Source organism: Folsomia candida, unplaced genomic scaffold (assembly GCF_002217175.1).
Source record: "Folsomia candida strain VU population unplaced genomic scaffold, ASM221717v1 Fcan01_Sc045, whole genome shotgun sequence".
Classification (NCBI taxonomy): domain Eukaryota; kingdom Metazoa; phylum Arthropoda; class Collembola; order Entomobryomorpha; family Isotomidae; genus Folsomia; species Folsomia candida.
This window is the reverse complement of record NW_019091237.1, coordinates 681,712-708,922: the sequence shown is the minus strand read 5'-3', so window position 1 is coordinate 708,922 and position 27,211 is coordinate 681,712. Positions and strand designations below refer to the sequence as shown.

At 36.9% G+C, this 27,211-nt stretch overlaps 3 protein-coding genes across 4 annotated transcripts; all 3 read right to left on the bottom strand.

The window, feature by feature from the left end:
• Window positions 1-3,021: 3,021 nt before the first annotated feature.
• Window positions 3,022-13,014, bottom strand: LOC110861754 (gastrula zinc finger protein XlCGF7.1). Its single transcript, XM_022110877.1, has 5 exons — window positions 12,849-13,014; window positions 3,670-3,855; window positions 3,420-3,533; window positions 3,162-3,354; window positions 3,022-3,037 (listed from the first exon to the last, which is right to left on the bottom strand). The coding sequence occupies exons 1-5, from the start codon at window positions 13,012-13,014 to the stop codon at window positions 3,022-3,024; spliced, it is 675 nt and encodes a 224-aa protein (XP_021966569.1).
• Window positions 13,015-18,056: 5,042 nt separating this feature from the next.
• LOC110861753 lies at window positions 18,057-21,947 on the bottom strand. Of its 2 annotated transcripts, none has more exons than XM_035844976.1 (7): window positions 21,708-21,947; window positions 21,494-21,620; window positions 20,511-21,418; window positions 19,498-20,429; window positions 19,253-19,421; window positions 18,822-19,172; window positions 18,057-18,755 (listed from the first exon to the last, which is right to left on the bottom strand). In XM_035844976.1, exons 3-7 carry the CDS (start codon window positions 21,351-21,353, stop codon window positions 18,597-18,599), a joined length of 2,454 nt encoding a protein of 817 aa, XP_035700869.1. In that variant the 5' UTR covers window positions 21,354-21,418; window positions 21,494-21,620; window positions 21,708-21,947; the 3' UTR covers window positions 18,057-18,596. The 2 variants fall into 2 exon arrangements, with proteins under 2 accessions (XP_035700869.1, XP_021966568.2); XM_022110876.2 differs by having other exon boundaries at window positions 20,511-21,414.
• A 1,504-nt stretch (window positions 21,948-23,451) lies between these two features.
• Window positions 23,452-26,532, bottom strand: LOC118433245. Its single transcript, XM_035844978.1, has 3 exons — window positions 24,370-26,532; window positions 24,107-24,240; window positions 23,452-23,992 (listed from the first exon to the last, which is right to left on the bottom strand). The coding sequence occupies exons 1-3, from the start codon at window positions 24,587-24,589 to the stop codon at window positions 23,879-23,881; spliced, it is 468 nt and encodes a 155-aa protein (XP_035700871.1). The 5' UTR covers window positions 24,590-26,532; the 3' UTR covers window positions 23,452-23,878.
• Between the last annotated feature and the right edge of the window lie 679 nt (window positions 26,533-27,211).

The window sequence follows — 27,211 nt, the reverse complement described above, 5'->3', positions numbered from 1 at the left end:
AAAAATGTAATTGTTTCAGCTATTATTGTTTTCAAGACTGAAACAATTTTCTTCAAGCAAATATGTACAAAGAATTTCATGAAAAAAAATTCCAAAAGTGAATGTTTCTTCCGTCCTTTTGTAAATTTATTCGTTTTTTTCATGACCAAATATCCGCCCAATGTTACGTGCAATAATACCTACATGACACGTGTCACCCTTTAACTTTAAAATTAATTGAGTAATCCAATTTCGTGTTAAACTCAATTAAAATAAGGTTTAACATGCCACTTAAATAGGTTTTGGTAGGAAGATAAAAATAGCTTGTGTTGAATGGTTTGGGATGGCATTTGGTGCCGTAATTTTGTGTACCTGACGCTGTATTGGATCAATTATTGATGACATGCAAAGGATGGGCTGGATTAATTATTCTAAATTGTGTGCACGCACTTCAAATGATGCAGAATAAATTAAAACTGATTATGATCTTTAGGTAAATTTGTGCAACATATGATATACGTAATGGACCAGTGGGGTACGGGATAGTTTGATGCGGCTGGGTGGTAGCTTGATACAGGCTGCCGGATAGTTTGATGTGGGGCTGCGGGGTCCAACGCCTCCAAATTTATATGAACAAAGCTACCCTGCACCCCGCATCAGGCTAACCGGCAGCCCGGATAAACCTACCCTCCAGCCCACATTAAGCTAACCGGCAGTCCGTATAAAACTACCCCGCAGCTGCATCAAGCTATCCCGCACCCACTGGTCCGTTACGTATATTGTATATTGCACAAATTTGCCTAAAGATCATAATCAGTTTTAATTTATTCGGCCCCATTTTAATACTAGTAACCAATATGAGAGTGTATGGTGATATAATTAATAATCATAGTTCCAGATAAAAATTTAATAAGAAAGGCACATAGTAATTAGGAAGACTATTTTAAGTTTTTGTCGTTTTAAGCTTTATAAATTATATTATTGATTAAATTTAAATTATTATTTATTTATATTTATATTATATTATATTATTATTTATTTATATTTATATTATATTATATTATTATTTATTTATATTTATATTATATTATACTATATTATTATTGATTTATAGTTGCATTAGATTTTACTATATTATATTAATATATTATATAATATTATATTATTCGATCGGGGATTGCTAGGAGGGAAAATGCAATTATTTTGCAAAGTTAAACATATTGGGAACCTTGGATCGAAACTCGAGGCAGCGCCAAATTCTGGTCTAAAATAATTTAAAATTATTTCGAGCCATACTAATGCAACGTTTTAGTCAAAAGTTTAATTTCTTAAAATTAGCAAATAATTCGCACATTTTGGCTCTGATCTCGAAAACTTCTGGCGTCCCCCCTAATTTTATTACGGATTATTGATCTACTCAATATTACGCAAATTTTAACCCATCAAACTCGAAAATCGTTGGAAGATGAAAAAAACACTATTTCATTGTATATCTTATAACAAGTGAAAAGTTTATGAGCTGGGCAAAATCTTGGAGGTTCATGTCATGTTGTATACAGCATCATTACAGATTAGTTATTCTAAAGATATGACGATAGCATATAATGTAATAAATGACCCTTATCTTGACGCCTTATCTCACGAGTCCTCAACTCTTCTTCTCGTTTTTTACGATGCATCTCGCCCACAGCAGCGATTGCACAAGCAGCATGCAGTCTCTGCAAGGGAGAATTCAATAATATTTACGTGTTTAAAATAAAACTAATTCGAGCATTCTTCATTGGATCAAAATATGTATCTACTCACGCGATACTTTTGTTCTTCAAACCGTCGAGTAGCTTCAGCGGCCAATTCCTCCAAGGGATTCCGTGCTTTTGGAATATATTCCATTTGTGCTGGTGAAATGCAGTTTTCTCTCTCAAAATCGTCATCTTTTGGATTGGCTTCATTGTCATGTAAGTGACAAGACTCTTCATCGTGTGTCTCCAAATCGTGGTCCATACCTATTGAGAAAATAGGAGCTCCACCGACAATGAAATCATGATTAACATCGTTCGGTCCGTTTAGCTAACAGAGTTGAATACAAATAGAGGAAACGATATAAGTATGAGAATGTACACGGTTGGATGCCCCCATGACGGTGAAAATCATTCAACTCATAATACTAATTAAAATCTCCAAACATATAAGGTCCAATTAAGTTTAAATTCTTATATATTTAAAAAAGAATGAAAAATATTAATTTGATGCACTCGACTGGAGTGCTACATCAATGTGGCGGCCACCATCCGTGTCATATGAATCGTATTAATGCTGTATGCATTGGTTTAACTCTTCAAACCCTGCTTGAGTTTCTTTCTCATGGACAATGATTTCCTCAATCTCTTCATTGCGTCTCCCCATGTCGTCATGCATGTCTTCTGGGAACATCGACCGAGCTACACTACAACGATAGCAACGATAAGGCAATCAGGATCATCTTGCGGTTAGTAAAACTCTTCAAACTCAGTTTGAGTTTCTTTCTCGTCGACCAAGATTGCATGTATATCTTCTTCTATATAGGGTGATATTACTGATATTTAAAAAATACAGTCTATTTCGTATTACATATAAATTAACCCGCACTATTAAATAAATTATTTTTTCCTTACCAGAATTTTCTGATTCAATATTTTCTTCCTTATTGTCTCGAGGAGAAGGCTGAATCGCAGCCTCTGCATTTTCTGCACCAAGATCTTCCTGCAAGATCAAGACCGGAAGGGAAGACGGAGTTGGGGAACAAGATTTGAGATTGTCATCGGCTTGGTTGCTGTTAAGATGTTGCTCAGCCATTTCCACATCATCGTCACGAGGCGAAAAGTTGTCCGTAATAATGACTTCTGGCTCTTTAATGGTGGGGGTTTCTTCAGGGATGACATTCAGCGTTATTGCTGGCTTGGCTCTCTTGGCAGACTTTTTTGTTGGTTTTGTTTTCTTCGAGGACGATGGTTTCATGCGTTCTTGCTCAGATTTAGCGGTTTGTGGGCCATTCAACGGTGCTTTTCAAATAACATTCGAGCTAAATGAAAATTTTAAGAAGTCATTAGTGAACATATTATCTCATATAAAACTAAAATTAAGCTCTCTCGTTCCTGACTTGTCATGAAATTTGAATGTCTTGCAAACCATAAATGGGGACTTACATTACTGCTGAGTTGATTTTAGAAGCAGGAACTGGCGAGTTAGCATTTATAACAAGGTACTCTGCAGCGGCTAAGTTCGACAAATGATCCGCCGTTTCTTTTGGTTGGTTGTGGGTATTCTTTATGTGACGGTCAAGATTGTCCTTACGCCGAAATGTCGTTCTACAAATGCAACATTTAAACGGACGTTCACCTATGCAAATATAAACAAGCCAAATATTTAACAGGCGTATATCAGTATTATTTTACATTGCATACCAGAATGAATGACGAGATGTCTTTTGAGATTTTTGCTGTTGGAGCTCGTGTACATTGATCGCATGCATGGGGTCGTTCCCTGGAATGCGTTCTCAAGTGAAGGTCCAGCGTCCACTTTAGTCCAAAGCATTTTCCACAATGAGTGCACACATAGGGACGCTCCCCTTTTTTGGAAGAAGAATCAATTTGATTAGAAATAAGGATCATAAGAAACATTAACAGAAAATATATATTGCATTCATTAACCAACCTGTGTGAGTAATTATATGCTTCTTTAAGTTGGTCATTCCAGTGAATCGCTTGTTGCAATATTTGCATGCAAAGGGCTTTTCGCCGGTGTGGATCAAATTGTGGGATGTCAGGGCTTGGGCGTTGGCAAATCCACGTCCACATTGATCGCAGACGAAAGGTAGATTAACCCGTCGGTTATACACATCTATACTATATGTAGATACATATATACCTATGTATCTATGTACATATGTCCATATGTGAACACATAGGTACATATGTAACCTCGTGTTTTGTTGAAAATTGGCATTTTTTTAAATTGAAAATTTTATTAAAATTCGATTATTGGCGGTGATCAAAAAAAACTTTTTGTAAGCTAATAATAATTCATATTAGGCTGCTGCAAATCATGTAATCATGTAATGCGTGTATAAACCTAGTTAAATTTATCCACATTTAAAAATAATAAACCCTTACAACTAATGCAACCAAGCATTTATCCGTCAACTGGAACATAATATTGTGTTTGTCCGTCAAAAATCTGTTAAAATTTAATAATAATATTATATATAATATATTAATTTAGTATATTATTAATAGTATAATATTAATATATTAATAAAATATAGTAAAATATAATATAAATATAAACCAATAATAATATAGTATAATATAATACAAATATAAATAAATAATAATATAAATTTAAACACTAACACAAAAACTTAAAATAGCCTTCTTAATTATAATGTGCCTTTCTTATTAAATTTTTATCTGGAACTATGATTCTTAATTATATTACCATACACTCTCATATTGGTTAGTAAAGGGTGTTAATAAAGTCCGATCCCATGAATTTTTTGGAGCGCGGTTGTTACAAATTCAGCTGGAACTTTTGAACCAGTGAAGTTATTTATTTCAAATTTTTACCATGGGAGGAACAACTAAACGTGTAAGTCATGAGCATCTTAGAGTTAAGATACAAACATTGCATCAGCAGGGGTTTAAACCTGCAGAAATTGTGCAAAAATTGGGCTGCAGCCGCAGAACTGTTTGGAAATGGAAGAACAAAAATTTTGTCCACGACAAAAAGCGACCCGGGCGACCCAGAAAGGTGTCACCTACCACAAAGAGAATGATTAAAAACAGACTTTACAAGAAAACCGGTAGTTCATTACGTAATTGTGCAAGGGAGTTAAATGACTCAAAACGCTATAAAGAGAAGAAGAAGCAAATTAACTATGTGACCGTGCAAAAATTTGTGAAATCTACGAGGTGGGGTCACACAGCTTACAAACTAACCAAAAAACCTCTCATGTCACAAAAAAATATCGATGACCGTCTGAAATTTGGAGAACTCCTTCAGAAAAATGGCCATTTGAGTGAAAAAAGACTTGGTGAAGAATTGCGCAGTCACATCCTTTGGACTGACGAATCTATTATTGAGCTATATCCAAAATTGAACCAACAAAATGTTCGTTACAGGACAGAAAACAAATCGGATGTACCATCAAGAGCAGTCCCAAAATTCGGGCTTAAAGTTATGGTAGCGGGTGGATTTTGTGCACGTGGCGTGACTCATCTACATATCATACCAAAAGGCCAAACAGTCAATGCAAAGTATTATATGGAAAAAATATTACCTATCTATTTCGATAGCATGGGGAACAAGGAAATATTTCCGAATGAAAGAAAAATAGTTTTCATGCAGGATGGTGCTACAGCCCATACAGCAAAAGCGAGTTTGAGTCTCATCAAGACGCAAGTTTCAACGGTCTGGAGCAAGGGGGTGTGGCCCGGAAACAGCCCAGATTTGAATCCCCTGGAGAACCTGTGGTCCATACTTAAGGAAAATGTATACAAAGAACCACAACCCCGGACGAGGGAAGAGCTAGTAAAAAAAGTTCAAGATGTATGGAATTCGATTCCCACAGACACATTGGAAAAATTAGCACAGAGCCTTAAACAAAGAGTTGAGGGCATGGTTAAAGTAAATGGTAACAAGACCAAATACTAAGGTAAATATGTCGAACATTTTTTGTAAGTATCACGGGTAGTTTTTTTATACTAGCCTTCACTTTTTTATAGGAAAAATGGGATCGGACTTTATTAACACCCTTTAGTATTAAAATAATGCCGAATAGATTAAAACTGATTATGATCTGTAGGCAAACTTGTGCAATACTTAATTATTGGAAGAAAAGAATCAAAACGACAATAGCCTAACTTTGTAAACCTAAAAATTATCGATTTTTAGGTGCATTAAAATCTTCATATTGGAAAAAACTCACGGAAATGATTAGGTTTCAAAATCGGCATTTGAATATATGCAAGAAGGGAAAGTTGAGACGAAACAATTCAAGCTCAAAACCCGCATACTATACCACCTTAAATATAAAACATCAATGGAATTACTAATTAAATTGTATTATTTAGTTCGGACTGTAGAAGTTTAATGCACTCACCAAAGAGTTTTAAAACACTGTTTATTCCGTTTCCTCCTCCTATACCGACAATTCCGACAGGAACAGTGGCATTGCTGGGGTTTTGGGACTATGGAGGCCACAACTGCATTTCCACTCTTTGGATCCATTGCCGATAATTGAATTGGTTTTCCTCAAAAATTTAATTGATAAAAAAACCTTAAGCACGAGGATAAAAAAAAATCTGCCTAAAAAATTAAAAATGGCGAAAACCATTGCCATGCTCCTCCTCTACCAGTTTTGCAACCTAAATATAGAGGTCGAAAACTTCGCTTCGAGAATTCAACGCGAGAAACCGAACTGAAAATGAGACGACCAAAACAAACCAAAACCTAAAATTTATTTGAAAAGCAATTCAACAACTTGAATATCATCTTTGTTCAAAGGAACACATTTACAAAATCAATGTAAAAATTATCAATTACAATTGTAAATTAATTATTAATTACTCCAGGCCTGCTATTATTTACATATTTGTTGCAAAATGGTTTTTAATTAATGATACTGTTTTTGCATTTAAACTAAGAAAAATTCCACACCATCAACATAACAAGACATTAAAGGTTATATACTTGCGTCACCCCTTTACATACATGCATTAATTATATTTAGGTATTTTTAACAATAGATAAGTCATTAAATCGAACGCAAATTGTGTTACACAATCAAATCAAGACTACACAGGATTTTCATATGTATCAAGTTTATCAAGGTCGAGTTATACGTTATTGACTGCGACCAAATAAAAAACTTTATTCTGCATTGACAAATTGTGCGGAGAAGTTAGGCTATTGATAAATTATATAAATGCCATTGATAATTAAGTTTCAATGGGCAGGGTACATCCACTCTTGGATATTACTCCTTATCATCTTTGTCCAGGTTCGAAATACACACAGGGTGATATAATATTGTATAATATATTAATATAATGTAGTAAAATATAATATAAACATCAATCAATAATAATATAGTATAGTATAATATAAATTTAAATAATATAAATTTAAACAATAATATAATTTATAAAACTTAAAATAGTCTTAATTATAATGTGCCTTTCTTATTAAATTTTTATCTGGAACTATGATTCTCAATTACATTACCAAACACTCTCATATTGTTTACTAGTATTGGTTAGTAGTATTAAAATGATGCCGAATAAATTAAAACTGATTATGATCTTTAGGCAAATTTGTGCAATATAAAATATATGTAACGGACCAGTGGGTTGCGGGTTAGCTTGATGTGGGCTGCGGGGTTAATTTATCTGGGCTGCCGGTTAGCCTGATGCGGGCTGCGGGGTAGCTTTATTCACATAAAGTTTGAGGCGTTGGGTACGTGTATCTGACTGTACTAATTTTTTTATATGTATCACCACTAATTAAATGGTGTTAACTTACATATTAATTTGATTTCTAGAACTGTGCAAGATTATGATTTCATTTAAACGTTAGCAACTACATGCAAATAAAAGTCATCAGCAATGGCAAATTCGAAAAATTTTTGTAGTAAAAGCAATAATTGAATGAAATTCGAAATAGATGGATGTCTTAATAAATTTTTCCATTTTTATCTAAGCTACCTAAGTACATACGTACTAAGCGAGTATACGCAGTACAAAAAAAATTCCAAAAAATTTTTTAAAAGTCTGAAAAAAAGTTACAATTATTATCTCATTAGAGCACGTGCAAGGTTGAACAAATTTATACAATTGGCTGAATAAACTTTATAATGCCAGATTTTTTTCCCATGATTTAAACTAATTTAGATTGTGGAATAAAAATTCAATGAATTCAGAAAAAAACATATACGTTTTGACGTACAAAGTGATAAAATCAGTACAGAATTGTTAATTAAAGGGTGGTTAAAATGTTACGCTACAATGTAAAATTTTCCGATGAGAAAAATTCATAAATTTACATTAGTTACCGAAATTTTGTCTCTAAAATTCAACATTTTAAGAATTTCGTAATGTGTTTCATCATAGTTTTATAATAATTATAAAAATCTCAATCCAAAATTTCGGTAACTAATAGAAATTGACGAATTTTTCGCATTGAAAAATTTTCAATTGTAGCGTGACATTTTAACCACCCAGCAGTAGGCTTTTTTCCGGAGATTTGATACCCCAAACCCACAAAAACTCGGGGTAGCGAACCCTGCCCACCATGCTTTGTTAGAATTGACTAAGGCCCCAGATAAAGGGCTCATTAATGTTTACGTGTAAAACTCATATTTGGCGCAGTTGCATGGCGCCACATTTGGATGTTTTTATTTTTAAAATCTCAAAATTTTCAAAATTTCTTAAGTGTGCAAATGAACAATAGTGCGGTTTTGCACCATTTTTGGGAATAAATATCAATATTGAAACGACTCGGGGTCAATATTTTTTTAAGAAAGAGTTAAGTTAAATTAATTTGCATGAAATTGAATTAATTTCCATGACTTAAGTTACACTAATTTGCGTGGATGAACAGATCCAAGGTGGAGGATATTAAATCTGTAAATAATCAATTTCCAGCGTGAAAATATAGAATATGTAGCTTAATTTCTGAGCATATCACCCTGTTCCCTGCTGAATTTTTATGGATAACTATTTAACTATCCTATTTTTCCCAGTTTCCTACTCATTTTAAGAGGCAAATAATTCCGATGACTTTTACATTCTCGAACCAATCGACACATTTACCTGTCGTCCAATTTCTCAAAATTACAAAGGTAAAAGTGGTCGAATTTTTAGAACGTGCATGGTCTTTCCAAGATCTTTGTTACCGTAAATGCTGGAGACTTTGAGATTTTTATATGCTTAAGTGTTTAATATACGTATTTACATGAAACTGATTTACGGCTAAGGTAGAGTGGGGTGTAAAAGTGGGTGGAGCTATTAACAAGATAATCAGCTTTCTTCGAAATTTATCATTTAATTAGTAAGTTAATGAATAATAATAAACTTTAATGCTAACGTTTTCGATAATGTAAATGCTAAATTTTTTTGCAGGTATATATTTACATACGTAAAAGTGGGTACAACCAAGACAATTAATCGTATTCTAAATTTAGGGTGACCATATTTGCCCTGACTAAAACGGGGACATTTTTTGAGAAAATAAATTTCTAGTGCTTTTCGCAAAAATTTGCACAATATTATATACTGCTTGGCGGTTCAGATATCACTGAATTTTTAGAAAAAGCCAGGAAAAGCAATGAAGTAAATATTACATGCACTTTCATTTCATTAAAACACATTGATAAAGTAAATTCAAATTCGTAGAAACTTGTTTTGAAAATCTGGCATAACATTTACACTCACCAGAAATCTGCCGAGTGTTATAATTTCTCGTTCTTATCAAATAATGATGACGGCCCGACGATCACGTCGAAGAACAAGGAAAACTCCACGACCTAATCATTTGACGCCAATCTCCTATTTTTCGCCACTTGGTCGCTGCTTGAGCCATGCTGACTTTGACACTCACTTTTATCATCATCAGATTTCATTAATGCAAAGATTTTGTGAATACCAAAAATAAATAAGCCTCCTGCTGCAAGATTAATATAGCGTCATTCTCATCCAAGTACCAATTACAACCAGCCCAATTAAAAAAAAGTTTCCAAATGATCATTATAAATACGACGATGAGACGAAACTGTCCAAATAATGCAGCCTCTTCTTAATAGTGACGATTTGTAGAAACAGTGCAAAATCAAATAAATAAATCTCATCAGTCAGCATCTCAATGATTGATTAAAAGTACGATGCCGTTCTCACACTCAAAATAAGGTAGTAATGAATCATTACCATGCGGAATGACTATATGTCTCTACCACGTCGGTTAGGATTTGTCGTACAAATGGTAATAATAAATTCAGGGAAATTCAAATTCATTACCAAATATTAAGGAAGTGAACACCATTATGTATTAAATTTGAATTTCCCTGAATTTATTATTACCATTTCTACGACAAATCCTAACCGACGTGGTAGAGACACATAGTCATTCCGCATGGTAATGATTCATTACTACCTTATTTTGAGTGCAGCTTCGTCTCACTGCAAGACTCATCGTTATCATTTCAGTATTTATTTATTTATTACTTAGCAATCTGCGCACGACAGGATAAAAAATACTCGATCGAGAAATTGTCTCTCACTTTGACTCAAAAAGCAAGATTGATTCATTTCCTTGTAGGAAATATACACAATAAAAGTCTCACTTTTCCTAACAAGTCTGTATGCATGCTAAACCCGTCTCAAGTGTATGTACATACATACATATATGTTTACCTAATTTTCATGCAATTATTTAAGTGGTCAAGAATTTTATGATACAATTTTACAAAATTGTATCACTTCGATTTTTGGATGATTTTGTTAGAAATATATTTTTTCTTAGTGAGGCAAATACCTAACAACGAAAAAATTATTCTTAGTGAGGCAAATACCTAACAACGAAAAAATTATTCTTAGTGAGGCAAATACCTAACAACGAAAAAATTATTCTTAGTGAGGCAAATACCTAACAACGAAAAAATTACTAAGTATGCAGTTAATATCGTTAAAAAAAGTGACATTTTACGATATCTCAGCCATTTCTTAACCAATTTGGATGAAATTTTGCACAGATCATTTTGAGACAATTTAAAAAAGTTTATCAATTCGACTTAGCGAATTTTTGATTTTCAGCCGACTTATTATCAAAAATGTACCCTTAGAAACACGTTTATATTTATAGTTAATTACTGGCATATCTCAGCGAAAATCCAATTGCACAAATTTTAGAGCAAATTTTTGTGCAAATTTTAAGGGTAGAATAATCCAAATCGGTTGATAAATGACAAAGTTTTTCCTATGAGAGGTGCAAAAAACTGGATGAATAAAATAGCAACACCATTGACAACAAAACATCCAAAAAACTATTAATTACAAATATTAAATAATCAAAGTCCCAAAAAGATGGAAATCTTGGTGAGGCTAATTCTCTTCCGGAAAATATATTTAATATCTGTAGTTGTACCAAGCCTCACTAAGATTCCCATCTTTTTGGGACCGTTGCTTGTATCATAAATCCTCATCCATAAATATGGTGAAATATATGCCTCATTTATTCGAGACACAAAAACCAAAATTAAAATCTTCAATGTCATAAAATATACATTCCCTTCAACGCAACGATACGTTCTCACAAAATCCGAAAAGAACCCAGACATGAAAAAAGAATCCCATAAATAAAATTTATAAAAACCCTGTGAAAAACAAGTCTACTCCCCTAATCCCATCCCAATTCTCAACTAAATACCAACTGTTGTACCTAAAGATTGAAAAACTTGGGTATACTCATCAGTAGTAAGTATTGTACAAAAATTTCATTACATTTGATTCATGCATTCAGTTTCTGCAGGCCTAAACGTCCTAACACTTACAATATGTGGACACTTCTTACTAGGGGTCTGAAAAAAGTTGATTTTTACGTTACATAATTTATGAACGGCCCCTAATGATCGAATTAATAGGCGATTACGTCGGATAAAATCCCTTCTGGACAATTCCACAACCGCGCCACAATTTGATCCCTTTGAGCCAGAGGAGCTCTACAAACTTCATGACGCTGCGTAGCCAAGAAGTCATTTAACCAATTTAAAATATTTAGAATTTTTTTGGGGGACTTAGAGCGAAGCTAAAATTTTCTTGACTTTGTCCAACTATATTTTGATTATCGCCCAGATAAGGAAAACCTGCGTAAAAATTTCACTATGCTGCATGTATCCCAAAAAAAAGAAGGTATTTTTTTTATCTATTTCTCCTGCAAATTATCTATGTACTAGGCCAAATTTACTGAAGTTAACATGGGGAAAACACATTAAAATTCGCAGGTCAGCACATGCACGGCTACCTGCTTGCTTGGAAAACGCGTGTCCAATCAAGACCCCTAGTGTCACTTGTACCCATCCGAGAGCCCAGATTCAGTCCATAATAAAACGACCAACAAAACAACTCGACTTTTAAAAAATTGCAACATTATTATACCGGTTTAGAGAAAGGCTGGTGTCATGGAGGATTTTGCTCCAGTGGAGCAAAATCCAGACTATGAAAAAGTTGTAATAAAAATTAGAATCAAAAAGTACCCCTTTTCACATAATATGTAAAAAGTATATTTCAAAGTTTCCGTTCAAAATTTTGTACTATCACAATGTCTGCTCCATTTTTTCTTTCTATGCACATGCTTCCATTAACGTTAACTGTATTTTACTGCGTTGGTATTTTACTACTTGACTAATTGTCATGGTATGTATGTACATATGTACAAGCTGCGAGGACAAGATTCGAGGTGAGTGGGGAATCCCCACTGGGGATTCGATGGTTATATCGTGTCCGACTGCGGGGCCGTTGTGCAGAGGACGCACAACTACACCCATAGTTCCCCAACGAGACCTGCCACGCCGTCTTAGACGCCGGGGTTGACATTGAGTACTACGCCTACAATGGTCCCTTCTTCACCCGCTACTTGGGAGACGCTGTGGCCGAAGGGGCAGTCACCCCGACCTCATGCGCCTCGGATACTTTGAGAAGAATATGCGACCCGTCCCTTCACCGACCTTCTCCCTCCCATCGTGGATACCCAACCCCATCGAGACGCCGCCGCCGACAAAGCATCGTCCTCCTTAAGAACTCCCCCGCACTTGGGAAGGCAGGAAAGGCTCCACTCCCCATTACCTTGGGGACGAAAAAATAAGGCACGATGGCCTTGATCGGACCACACCTGAACGCCTCCAGAGCCTTCTTGGCCAACTACGATGGAATTCCGTCCTAAATTGAGCGCTCCTTTCCCAACGTCCAGTACGAGTTCGGCTGCGACTTGATATCCACAACGAACCCTCATTTGCATGAGGCCGCCGGTCTCCTCCCCCGTCGTTCTCTTTGTCGGGATCAACGCTGCACAGTTTGAGGAGGAAGGGGTCGAGTATGAAGGGCATGACCGGTTAAACCTGACCCTGACAGGGTTGCAGCCTGAGCTCATCCGAGCCGTCTTGGCCGCCGCGAAAGAGCCCGTGATCCTCTTCGTCGTCTCGGGTGGACCTCTCGGAGTAGAAGGACGACCCCCGCGTGGGGGCCATCCACTAGCGGAACTATAAATTTGGGGCCGGTAGGCACGCGTTCACTGGGGGCCCCTGTCCCTGATAGATTTGGCAAGACTTATAAAAATAGGAAAATTTTGTGGTTCTTAGGCAAGATAAACTTGATTCAGTGCAAGGTAATTGCGTGCTGTTTCGTTAACGAAAAGGGCCTACTTAAAATATCGTTTCAATAAAATCACAATTTCAGAAACTGAGTGTAGAACTGGCAGATTGCACCCACAATGCGAAGACTTCTGCGGTCTCGCTCCGATTTTGACGAGACCATGATAATTAGGTAACCTTACCTTAGCATTAGATAAATAATTAAAACCATGTTTCAGGATTTTTCATAATGCTCAGTTTAAACGAAATGATGACGAAATCCATGAGCGGGAATTTCTATTTTACTCGCGAGGGAGAAAAATGCAGCTTCTCGCTTACGGAATCCATCATCGGTGGACATCAATCGTTTTTTTTGTTTTAAATTTACTCGCACACCGAAACTAGCGTACTTTAGCGTTTTCATGAAGGCGCGTGTTTCCAGAATTTTTACTATTCACATTTTTAGTCAAAAATTTTGACTCAAAAGCAGGATTTTTTATGACGTTGTAAATTTTGCAATTTTAATGCTATTTCAAAAGCGAAAAACCATGTTTGCTTACAATTATTTCCACAAATGCATGGAAGTACTTTTAAAGTAACAAGAAAGTTTTAAAAATTAAAATTTTTATAAGTACAGATTTATCATAAATTACTCAATGTAATTCTATGCAAAAACGTTCTTCCATTTTTGAAATTGGATAAAAATTAGACAATTTACAGCATTTTAAAAATTCATTATTTTGGCTTAAAATGTATTCAAAAATTCCGCCGCGTGGAAACGTGGTGAAAATGCGTTTATCGAGGGAAATGGAAAAATATGGGTCCGCTTATTTCCTTATTTCCTCAATTTAAAGCTGTCTGGTCAAAATCGTAAGACACTTCATGTCCACGCATTTTAAGTTCAAGCGAAATCATGGTGGATTCCGTAAGCGAGTACTATATTTTTTACGCAAAAGAGAAAAATGTCACGGTAAACATGGAAATTCTCACTCATGGATTCCGTCATAATTTCGTTTAAACTGAGCATTATGAAAAATCCTTAAACACGGGTTTAATTATTTTATCTAAGGAGGGGAGCTTGCGAGGGTGATAATAACAGATCTTGATGTGCTTTGCATATGTGGTAGTGTCCCATGAGTGTACTAAAACCCTGAAGTGGTTTGACCCCATGGCCACATTTACGCCCGCCACACCCACTAAAAACTGCCCAAAAAACGCTTTCACTCCAGTTTTCACTCACTCAAATCCACGCCAAAAATCCAATTTTACTCGGATTTTGAAATTTCTTTCACCATTACACTCCCAGATAGTTGCTTTCTTCAATTCAATAGCAAACTCAATTTTTCTGATGATTATTTCGCAGGCATAATTTGCGTTGTTGATTACTACAATAATGCTCATTCAGAATTTTAAATTCTAAAAATTCTAAAAATTGTGAAAAAATTGAGTTTGATATTGGATTGAACAAAGCAACTATCTGGGAGTGTAATGGTGAAAGAAATTTCAAAATCCGAGTAAAATTGGATTTTTGGCGTGGATTTGAGTGAGAGAAAACTGGAGTGAAAGCGTTTTTTGGGAATTTTTGAGTGGGTGTGGCGGGCGCAAATGTGGCCATGGAATCAAACCACTTCAGGGTTTTAGTACACTCATGGGACACTACCACATATCCAAAGGGCATCGAGATCTGTTTTATCAACCTCGCAAGTTCCCCGCCTAAGGTTACATAATTATCGTAGTTTCGTGAAAATCGGACAGATTAATTGAGTTAAATAACCCAATTTATTTTTCATTTTTCATCAAATATGTATAATCAACGCCAGGATCATCCTGACAAGATGTGTGTCATTTCCTCGTGTTTATCGGGCTTAATTTGCTATATTTAAAATATTTAAAATTATTAATAAAGTTCGGAGACGCGCGCAAGGCCTGTAGAAAAATAGTTAGCTAACGTTATAGTGGAGACTACCATCTCAGATTTTTAATTTGGACTAGCTTTGATTTTGTTAATGGCTTTCTGCAATGCCTATCCCTAGCTTCGCCACGATTCGACATGTAACAAATTTTAAAAAACTCGAGGCAGCTACGGGGCCCCCACTCCGTGGGGCCCCTAGGCCATGCCTACCCGGCCTACCCCTAGTTTCGCTAGTGGGGCCATCATCTGGGCGGGATACCTGGGGCAGTCGAGTGGGGACGCGATAGCAGACGTCCTCCCCGTCGACGTTCCCTCCGTCGGGACGCCTGGCACAAACGTTCTACTCGAACAAAGTCATCACCCAGTTTGAGAAGTACGACATGAACATGCGTCCGACGGAGGGAACGTCGACGGGGAGGACGTATCGCTACTACGAGGGGACACCCGTCTATCCATTCGGATTCGGATTGTCCTACACAACCTTCGAGTATAGCATTCTGAACTTGCCCCCTATCCTTGAAATACCCACGATCGGAGGAGGAGTGGACCAAGACTGCGCAGTGATGGTCACTCTGGCCGTGCGGAAAATCGGGGTGACTGCGGGGGATCACTCCGTCCTCTGGTTTCTCGCCCCACCCAACGCAGGACAGGGCCCTTATCATATTTGGCGTAAAGGGTTTACTCAAGCAAAATACAACAAATGATATTTTGGCCCAAGCGAGATCTACGCGAGATCTTTTACGGGGCAAGGGATCCATTTTGGAACTGGATAAGTCTGACGACGTCAGTTCATCAGCCTCCTTTATTTTTTGGGGCATCCTCGTGTGCAGCTAAAATGACTGAAAAATAAGCAATCAATCAAAATAATTATGATAAACCAATCAATACAAATCAGAAATTAAATATAACAACTCACCGTTGGATTTAAAGAGGGCCAAAAGAGTAATAAATCTCTGCAAAAAAATGATGAAATTTTCTGAAGGATAAAACCAATCAATCTTTAAATCTTATTTTCAGGCCCGTCGTCACTGCATACATATACACAATCCCTGGCCAGCCACAAGAAGATTGTTCACCAGAAACTGAAGGACTTCGCGGGCCCCGAGTGCGGTAAGAAGTTCGGGAGGAAGGGGAACATGGTGACACATCTGAAGGGTGTTCATGCCAAAATTCGGCACCCTTGCCCCCACTGCGGGAAGACGTACACGCAGAAAGCCCATCTAGGGACACATTTGAAGAAGGGTCATCCCTCCGAGTAAAGTCATTCAGCTGCCAACTGACCCCTGTGAATGTGTCACATTGGATAAGAAAAGAAATCCAGACTGTACATATTTAATTCTTCTTCTTGAGCATTCCATTTCAATCTTTCATTTTCATGAAACTGCGGCATAATTCTGATTCGGAGGTGAATATAAAGATAACACTGGCCGCGGAAGATGTGGGGACATTAAACATTGCAAGATCAGGTTTATAAATAAGATGATGCCGACATCGAACAACCGTGGGCACATTGTCCCTCACTCAAGCTTCCTTCCGCGGTCACTGCTAGTACAAGAATTCTGATTCACAGCCAAACTTGAAAGATTGCACGGCATATTTCTTCCAGTGCTAGATAAGCGTCTCATTTTGCATTGAATAATTAATCAATGAGTATAAGGACAACGGCCTTCCTTTTGCCAAGATTTTCTTATACTTTACAGAAATTCTTGTTACCATTTTGGTGGACTATAAGAGATTCAGTCAGAGGTTTGCATCCTCGTGGGATCTACAGATAAGCGAAACCATATCTCACTCCCAATACATAAGCGTGAGAATCCCGGCCCTGGTGAAATTTAAAAACCCCCGGCCCCATTTTTTCGTTTTTTTTTTTTTTTTACTCGGGAGCACACACCCAAATTTTAGGAAATTGGCAAGACTGCATTCTAAATTTTCATAAAAATCTGTCCCTCCACTCCAAATGCTGACGTAATAATATTCCGTGCAGAGGAAAGGAGCAGAACGAGAGGTTGCCGTTGGACGGGATGGAGGCCAACCGGAAGTTGCTCGGAGGACAGAAAAAGCTTATTGTCCCCAGAGGCAATAAAGATGACCGTTTTCAACAGGCTGGACGCCTTCCTCTCAATCCGGCCATGACGATAACCACGTGTCCTGGCCTTCAGCTAACAGCAGGTCATTGAAAGTTAAGAAATTCCGGCACGTTGTCAATGAGATAATCTTCCATGTGCAAAACGTGCCTGCGTCCCTTCACCAGTGTTCGCCGACACGCCCGCACTCACCTCTCCCGCGACGAGCTGGAGCAGTCCTCACTTTTCCATGAGAAGTACCCCCACCGCGAAAAGGTGTTCTTCACTCGTCACGACTTTACCGACCACGTGAACGCGCACGAAGGCCGGAAGAAGCACGTCGCCCCGTTTGCGACGTTAACGTAGAATTCGATGACTCATCGTCAAAATCCGCCCATTTTTAATCATTTCTCGGCTCTGAGAATTTGTTTAAAAATTATAGATGATAGTATATCAAATGGTTGCCAATTTTCTAAAAATTTGCACTCCAGATTTTGATCGTTTTTGAAGGGGGAAATCATAATTTTAAAATAAATTCCTAGAGCCGAGAAATACATAATTAAAAGTGCATTTATTTTGATCATTTTGGGATGAGTTATGCATGGAATTATTTACATACTTTATATTTTCGTAATTTTATGCCTTTGAGTAGTTAATGTATGACATTTACATAGATATTTCTGTGTTAATTGAAATTATGAGTATGTAATCCAACTCGATGCGTACAATGTAAAGATTGTTTAACACGTTGAAAACTTACAAGTTTATTTTTAGGAATTGTCACTAAATATTTACAAAGATGTCAAAACAGATAAATAAAATATTTACGTACAAAATTCCTAACCTATGAAAATAATACGTTTAATAATTTAATTATAGCGTAAGTCAAAAAATGACTGAGTGAATGAAAATCTTCCGTCAAAACTCGGGATGACTGATTTTTGAATGAAAACTAAATTCAGGTCCAACTATGAACTTACTTATCAAGTAAAATATCCTCAAACACCGAACTAAGTATGTAATTATACTACAATTTTTACAATAAAAATCCAATTTTTCTCACGATTGTGTACAGATTTTCCTCTATTACATCTAATAGCAAACAGTTTCTTTGAAATTTTATGTCGAAACTGAAGTGCATAGTACAAAAATGCGTCAAATATTAAAAATCGTAATCAAATCTTTCCTAATTATTGATTGGGTGGACTGCATGGACGCTCAATGTTTAACTTTATCTACATTTATCTCATGATTTCAAATCAAGAATAACTTATTTCGTGCTTTTATACCACTTTTCAAATTCTACAGCTAAATCTGAAATGAAGACTTTGGAAGTTTTAAACTCCTCTATCGTCGAATTCAGCCAGTCATCAGTTGGTTGTTTAGTTTTCAGCACCACTGCCTTTGTCACGGGAAGAAGTCGCACATCCTAAAATCAGAAAGAGTCCAATTAATTGTACAAATTACTTAATTATTCATTAAAATGTTGCCATACCGGAAATGGGAGATGTAAGTTTCCTCGAGCAGGAAAAGTTGCGCAAGGTTTTCCATAAGGATCTGTCACCTCGGTCACTTGTTTTCCCACGGGTGTCATAATTGTGTGAAAAGTTGGCATGCCTAACTGGACCTTCATATTTTGGCCGCAAACCATCTCAATAAACATTTCCCTCTCCTTGTCCGTCCAATCAGCAGTATTTTCCTTTTTGATTAGAGTCTTATCGTGAAATTGGAGATTGCAATGAATCGCGAGCGCTCGTATGGGTTCGCCAAGCTCTCTCGGGAGTGGGGCAATTTCGTCAAGTTTGACCCAAAATAGTCCCCCGTAATCGAGTTGGCGAACTTTGACCTAAATAAAAATTAATGCATTTGTTTCGAATAGTGAACATTTTTAATTTTTACACAAGTTTTTTAGCCAAAAATTATTACCCCTATGCCGCTTTCAGGATTATTTTCATTGACACATGGGAGAGAAATTACGACCACTCGGCACCATACGTTCTCTTCTGGTTTAACCTTTGCCAAGACTAGAGATCCGATGGTAATTTCTTCCAAAAAGTTGAAAGGTAACTCACAATTACTGTGGGTTGCTGGGTTTCTGAAGAATAATTAAAAAAAATTAAACTGTAAAAAAATAAATAAACTATAAATATTTGTTTAATTATCTTACTTACTCCAACTTTCTTGTTACATATCGCAAATTTTCAAAGTCTTTGTGCAAAACGACGTAAAAGCTGGAAGGGCTGATAGCATAGGAACACCGACAATAATGGGGGCCATGAAGGTCGATAAAATCCGAGGAGAATTCAATCTCCTCCACCTTCCTCATGATTGGTTTCAACCCGATCATTTGAGCTTGATGTTTCTCCACCAGAGTTAAATTTTTCATTCGCGATTTTTCCAGTTCCACCATCCCCGGGTCTTCAGTTTGGGTCCGATAAGCTTCAAAGTTTTGGATCGCGTTGGGAAAATGGGTGAGAATGAGGAATGTCTTGGGCTCATAGGTGTCGCCTTGTCGATGGAAATATTCCACAAAGGTTACGTAACTCCGGAGGGAGGACAGGTAATCCTTGACGAAGCTAAGGGTGGACGAGTACCCGAGCGCGAAGGGGTTGATGTCGACGCCAAAATGGGACCAAATCAAGGAGGGTACTTCTTCCACATGGAGGAAACCCGTATCATTCAAGATAACCGTCATGACGATAAGGTGGGTAAGTCTGGCATCGAAAATACGACGAGTTGCGATTAAGCCTTTGAACGCGGCGGGGAAGAGGAGCGTCTTTCCGACCCCACCGATTATCGGTCGGGACGCGTGAAAAATATCGGGCAGACTGACGAAGAATTGTTCAGTGTAGTCTTCCATGTCTAATTCGTCGGAGGTTGTACATAGATCAATATTGAAGGTCACGTGCGAGCCGTTCGTACGAAAATATAAGTCATTCAATGCGTCTGAACTTATCCCCAAGGGGCACTGGTGGATAAGGCTGTTGAGTGTGCGGCACAGTTTCAGAGGGGTAAAGTATTCTTCATCTTTGGAGACTTCGTTCCGGTTGGATACGTTCTTTGGAAAATTCCAGTATTTTGGATCGAACACGGCCAAATTTACCTGAAAATGGAAGTAAGTAATTTCAATTAAACGGGATTAACTTTAAATTAAATGAAGGAACTCTGATTGTTATTATTATACCCTTAGTAATTCCTCTTTTCGTTGGGGGTCACAGTTCGGGTTATCTAGAACGGGTAGAGATTCGGCAAGGAGGTCACGCTCGGGAGGCCACACATCAGGTTCGAAAGCTGGAGTAGAGTCGGTACTTGGGACATTTTTGTCTTCTTTCTCCTCGACGGGTTTCGTTTGAAGATTCAAAGCTATAAGAGACACGGCTTTGGATTCTAAATAAGCCTGACCCCACTCTTCCATCGGGCGTGGCAAGTCGAACCATTCTGCTTTACTAAGGTTACTTCTCGGGTCGAAATTAGTGTACATTTCGACATCCACTTTGTTCTCGATGACCCATTGGTCCATCTTCTTTCTTACTTGCTCTACAGTCTCGAAACCGGAAATGTTTCCTGAGATTAACTCTTCCCTCTCGGCTTCTTCGAAGATGGCGAATTCTTCTTGCATGGTTTCCTTGAATGAGAGAAAGAGAGGATCGAATTTAGGCGATTCGTCGTCCAATTCTCCAAATTTTTGCAAAATTTCGAGTCCCACATCCTCCTCGGTTATTTCAGTTTTGATTTTAGGCAGTGTTCCTTTAAAATAAGCTGCGCGGATTGCATCGGCCCGTTGTGCTTTCTTCAGGAGGTGGTTGAAATTTAGCATGTCCATGTAGATGAGCTGGTCCAAGGGGGAAGACTCTGGAGAGTGTTTACCTTTTCGGTCCGATGTGTTATTGTACTTTCTCTCTTGTTCTTCGATAACTTCTAATTTGCGGCAAATACAGTACTCTACTTGGTCAGGGTCATGTTCTAGTCCAACTCCAGCGGCGGCAGGGGCGGGGGGTGGGTGCGGCTGATAACCCGTATCCGTCATTCTGTACTATCTGCTATTCAAATAACTTGATCTTTGTGGTGTGGGTCGATGTACTGCACGGCTATCTAAGAAATTTCAATTTTATATAATAAAAACGCCAATTATAGTAGTGATTTTTTTTAGTATTTTTGAATTATTACTAGAATTATTTGTTTTTGAACTTTAAGGAACACCGACGTCCTTCGTCTTTGGTGTGTGACTGGCCGAAAGTCACTTGTTTTTATGAATTGTTTTAATTAATGTTCTAACGGCGACAAGCTAGGATATCTGAAAGTGTTAATATATATATTGTTAAATGAGGAAGAATTAGTGTTTTAATAAATAACTAATGAAACGTTTATAATTTTGCCTTACCAAAAGTGCAGGCAGGAACTTTTCATTTTATTTATTAGTCAAAAGTTTTGACTCAAAACATACACTTAAAGATAAAACTGGATAAATAATAGAAATCTGTCAAATTAATTAATTAAAATTAACTATTTATTTAGTTCTTATTTACAGATTTATAATGTATAATTTAACAATTAATTTTATATTCACCAACTTTTACTCGCTGCTGCTGACTCAAATCAACAAGCCAGTCGGCACTTCGGCAGTCAGTAACAGACTGGTAAAAAAAATGATTTGCCTCAAATCTCAATGGTGAAATGCAAATTAAGACATTTTATTACTCTAGACTTCTTTTCTTACTTTTGACGTAAATGGTTTACAAATTCTCATTTTGTCTCAAATTATTACTTTCCTCGTACAAGTTACCTAGTAATTCTTATCGAAAATAGTGATGTATATCTTCATAACTTTTCACCCCCACTTCCGGTTGCCAGTCAATATCGTCGTCCTCCTCATCTCGTGACCCTGGCGGCACCCCGTCCCCTTCGGTCGGACAATTTTCGACATGGTTCAATTTGTTAAATTGCTGTTCGTCAATTGACTGGTGATAAGAGTAGTCGAAATTTGACACGATTACGGGAAGGGCATTGTTAGCACATCAGTGACCGCGCAGAGAGACCCCACCATCTTGCACGGTTTGAGGCACCGTTGGGGGCAGGTCACATGCAGATTTATTATTTTCTCGTCCACCGACCCCCTTGTAATGACTCATGATCAGTGGCCGTAGACAGAGGGACAATGTCCCCACTGTTATTCGATGTCCTCATCATCTGCCCATGTTATATAAATAAACCCATAATTGTGGGTGGCTTTTGTGGTAAATAATGAACAACGATACAACACGACGGTTGCCAATCGACTGATTATTTATTGTCAACATGCAACATGATTATATAGACATCATGAGTAATAAAATATGTATTAATAAATGTATGAACCTGTTCCTCACGACACTTTCCGAAGTATCTGACCTAAATAGAAAGGAAGTGCTAAATCCTTCTCCCAAGAATGGGAATGCTAAGAATGAGCTGACACTGTACAAAGGTCCAATAAAGTCGGTGCCATAAACATCCGTTATGAAAAGCTACTTGAAATAGCTAACCTAAATACCTAATATTAGATCATTTTATCCAACAGCTTTTTAATAAATAGATGTGTCATTCGATGGGCGACCGCCGTGTACAATGGGAACATTGTACTACTTAAAAATAGGAAAATTAGCACGTTAACATAGAACTTGATGACTTATCGTTAAAATCAACCCATTTTAAAAATCATTTATTGGCTTGGAAATTTATTTAAAAATTTATAGATCAGGTCTTTTCCAATTAAAAAAATATACACTCCAGATTTTTACAGGTTTTGAACGGAGAGATCAGAGTTTTAAATAAAATACCAGAGCCGAGAAATGATTAAAAATGCATTAATTTTATTTTGCCGATTTTGGGATGCGTTAATTCATGGAAATATTTCAGATGGAATGTCATACATATGTAGATATGAATGAATGTAGTATGCAGATGCAGGTGTGATGCAGTTTATATATTTAGATAAGATTTGTATTTGTAAAATGTACTTTATATTTTCGTAATTTTATGCCTTTTAGTAATTAATGCGTGACATTTACGTACTTCTTTTATGAGGTAATGGAAATTATGCGTATGTAATCCACCTCTATGTAAAAGTTGTGTAATACTTTGAAAACTTATAAGTTTATTCTTAGGTGATTGTCACTAAATATTTACAATGTCAAGATATATAAAATAAGTACAAAATTTCTAACCTATGAAATTAATATGTAATATGTCTAACAATTTAATTATATGGTAAGTCAAAAAATAAAAACAAGCACGAAAAAATAATTCGATTTTCACGAAATGTATACAAAGATGGCAAAACAGATACTATCTGGTTTGACATCTTTGGAATTTAGGATAGGAATTTTGTATATATTTTGTAAATCTGTCAGATATACAAAATATGTACAATTATGTAAAATTATGTATGTAAAATTCCTAACCATGAAACCAACATGTTTAATAATTCACTTATAGCGTAATCAGTAAAAAAAATAGTAATAAAAAAATAAAAACAAATACGAAAAGATTAATACGTAGCAAATAATAACTAAATAACTAATACTCGAAATGACTAAAATTTGAATAAGGCATCAAACTCTCGCTAATTTTCCACTGGGCCAATTTGTCATCTAAGAGCTGGCGACACATTTCCGTCTCTTGGAGGTCCTCCTGAAATTAGTCAAATAAAAATACATCAAAATTTAGATTTATTTATACTCTTTACAAACTTCTTCGCTGACAAGAAATGATCTCAGAAATCGAAATAAATACTTAAATACTCACCCCAATGCAAAATCCGGTCAGATTAAGGACGCTCAACGACCTCGTGCATAACATCCCTTTGACAATGTAAAGTGGCAAGTTGAATCTTGACATTGGTGGCATATCGTCCAAGATAAAGTCGAGCCGCTGCAGTTCTGTAATTCAGAAAAATAAATAAAGTTTCCATTAAAAATTATTCTCAGTTTTTTCGTTCAGATTTTTCAACTCAATTCAACATATATTATACGGATGTATGTATATGAAAATAATAGAAATTATCTTACCAGAAAATTTGGGCAAATAATTCGCCAATGCTGCCTGAAATGAAGCCGCAACCCTCTCAGATCTGAGTTCAGCACACTGCATAAACTTGATCTTGAGCTTCTTGACCTTAGATTTGGCCAAGATGTCCAAAACTTGACCCACGTACACGTTCTGATACGCGAAACTGATAGTGAGCTCCAACTCTTCCACATTTGGAAACATTTTTAGCAGTTTCTTCATCGAGCCCAGATTTTCATACGAGGGGACAAAGACGACATCAAGAACCACCTTCTTGACATGGACGTTGGCGTAATTCGGCGTGATCTTTTGTAAATGTTCGGACTGAACATGGTCCCCCACACGCGCTGTGGACACAGCATCATATCTCCCAACGAGGGTTGAAAGTCGCAAATCACCAACTCCCCCAAATTTGGCAACCTTTGCAGAAAGTCTTCACTCCCAAGTCGCAAGCCTTCATAATTCTGATGCTCGAACACCTTGAGTTTGGGCATGAGGGGGAAATCCATCGTAAATCCCTCCTCATACCTCGCCATTCTCCCCTGCAACCCATATTTCCCCCGTTTGTCGCCAAACATGACAAACTTTTGCAGCGTTGGGCTCAACTTTTGCAAAAACTGGACAAATTCGGTCTGCACTTGGGCCGTCATGAGGGTATTGATCTTGAGCGAGGTGAGTCTGAGGAAGGTCATGGAGTTCAAAATGTTCATCGCCACCTTATCGAGTGGTCCACCGCTGAGGGAGAAGCTGGTCAGTTGGCCCGAAATCTTGGAGTCTCTCAACGTCATGAGAAAGTAGGTGAAGGTTTCACCCCCACAAAGAGAGAAGTCGGTGCCCAGGGTGGTCGCGTTGGGGGCGATGGACGCTCTTTCGGACAGGAAGGGGGTCGAGGTGTGGTGGAGGTTGTAGGTCAAGCTGGCCATGGGCAGGATATCGGTGGGGGTGAGGGTTGAGAGGAAGGCGTCACTTCGGTCGTCGTGGAGGGGGCCTTCAAGGTGGATCTAGGAGCGAGATCGGAGCAGAGGGGTGGCCATGACGGACCAGAGAGAGGATACTTGGCTGCAGGCTTTCAGGGAGGCGTGGTCCAGGTGGGGGAAAATGACTTCGAGGACCTGCGAAGATACATAAATTGGAGGATATTAGTTATTCATAATTACATTATTATTACCTATTAATAATTATTCGTAAAACTCGCACAATATTGTGAGCAGAGCACGACGAGTATTGTATAGAAATATTGAGCAAGTGATTCCATTAAAGTAATATTAAATATTTGAGAAAATTCAATTATCATAATTTAATTGTGTATATAAGTAGTTGTCTCAATACACCTCTTTTTTACATTTTACAGCGATAAACCATTACATTATTACGAATTGGATGATTTTATATACAAATCATCATTGTATGTCTCAATCTACCTCACATTTATCCAGATTTTTTATTACCAATAACTCAACTTTTAACAAATTAGAAACGACTTCTTACATATACAACCAACAAAATACTTATGAAACTTTAAGTTGAATAATTCCATTAAAATCTCGTATGTTTTAGACAACCATTTCAATTCAATTATCGAATTTCAAAATCCAACATAAACAAATCATGCAAATACATGTGTTTTTATTCGTAAGTAAATTCTTATGAGGTGTGTGAGTTGTAAATTCACGTTGGTTAATTTATGAGTGTGTGTATGTTAAGTGTAGCGCAACTTGAATTAATGTGCACCAGTTTCTTGGCATAAAGCTCTATGGTATTATAAATAATTCCGTAGTTAGCTTCAATTGGTTAATTTTATATTAATACTAACTGATTTATTTATGGTTCAATTAATAAGTACATACAGACTGTGTATGATACTATTGCTATTATTCTTAGTTGATATGGGGTAATGTGATACAACTATTTCTGATAGGTAACTTGATACAACTACTTTGGTGGGTAATTTGATACAAGTAATTTGCAATCTCAATTTCCCATTTGGGGCAATCTAAGATTTGCGATTCACTCTTGTGCAGAACAACCCTCTGTTACAAAAAGATTAAATGGGCGTTACGCGGGCTTTGGTCCGTGGCTAGCTTTATACTGCAGAGCGGACGGAAAAGCACCCGTGTATGCTAAATCTCACAGTTCATTCCAGCTAAAATAAGTCTATTTCCGCATTATATACATAAACACAATACTTTGTTCATCATTGAAACAAATGCATGCATACATTACATACTACCATTTCTACCTGTTTAGCAAACTACAAAGCTGGACAACTCAGTCTGCATAAGATGAGTTTGCACTCTGCTTGCCATCACTGCCAGTGTTCTGTGTTGCAAAACATTGATTTGCATGCTTCGGTTTGCTTCTACTGCAAAACCAATGTAAATTGCGTTCAATCTGCATCTTAAATGCAAACTGAACACAAAATGCAAACTACACATTACAACTCCAATTGCATTCATATTCCTACATATTAGGAATCTGAACAACATGTTCAACAACTGTAATTCAATATTGTTTTAATTATTTGCCCAGAGAAACAATTAGCATTTGCATGGAATACTTATAGGATTCATAATATTACTTTGCTAAACACACCACGTGCATAGTATGCACGTGGTTGGTCTGTTCTGTATGCACTGCATACAGAATAGGCCAACCTTTCTAATTTGAGAATTTTAAAAATATATGTGCTGCCAAATGTGGCAAACAAATCTGACTCATTTACAGCAATTAGATATTATTATCAGGGAATATGAGACGGCGTAAACAATCTCATCATGAAATATTTTTTGTACTATAAAATCTCAACGTACATGTATGCAAATTAATTACTGCAACCCAGATTAA

What these genes read in the sequence shown, in the direction of transcription:
- LOC110861754 (XM_022110877.1), bottom strand. Translation starts at nt 13,014, where the DNA reads ATGAGGGTTCGTTGTGGATATCAAGTCGCAGCCGAACTCGTACTGGAC. An exon ending in CTTATTTTTTCGTCCCCAAG is followed by an intron (nt 3,856 to 12,848) that starts GTAATGGGGAGT and finishes CATATAGTATAG; the next exon opens with ATGTGTATAACCGACGGGTT. An exon ending in GCATATAATTACTCACACAG is followed by an intron (nt 3,534 to 3,669) that starts GTTGGTTAATGA and finishes TTTGGACTAAAG; the next exon opens with TGGACGCTGGACCTTCACTT.
- LOC110861753 (XM_035844976.1), bottom strand. Translation starts at nt 21,353, where the DNA reads ATGACGGATACGGGTTATCAGCCGCACCCACCCCCCGCCCCTGCCGCC. An exon ending in GAAAAGAGGAATTACTAAGG is followed by an intron (nt 20,430 to 20,510) that starts GTATAATAATAA and finishes TTCCATTTTCAG; the next exon opens with GTAAATTTGGCCGTGTTCGA. An exon ending in ACTTACATCTCCCATTTCCG is followed by an intron (nt 18,756 to 18,821) that starts GTATGGCAACAT and finishes TTCTGATTTTAG; the next exon opens with GATGTGCGACTTCTTCCCGT.
- LOC118433245 (XM_035844978.1), bottom strand. Translation starts at nt 24,589, where the DNA reads ATGAAGAAACTGCTAAAAATGTTTCCAAATGTGGAAGAGTTGGAGCTC. An exon ending in TTATTTGCCCAAATTTTCTG is followed by an intron (nt 24,241 to 24,369) that starts GTAAGATAATTT and finishes TCTGAATTACAG; the next exon opens with AACTGCAGCGGCTCGACTTT. An exon ending in TGACCGGATTTTGCATTGGG is followed by an intron (nt 23,993 to 24,106) that starts GTGAGTATTTAA and finishes GACTAATTTCAG; the next exon opens with GAGGACCTCCAAGAGACGGA.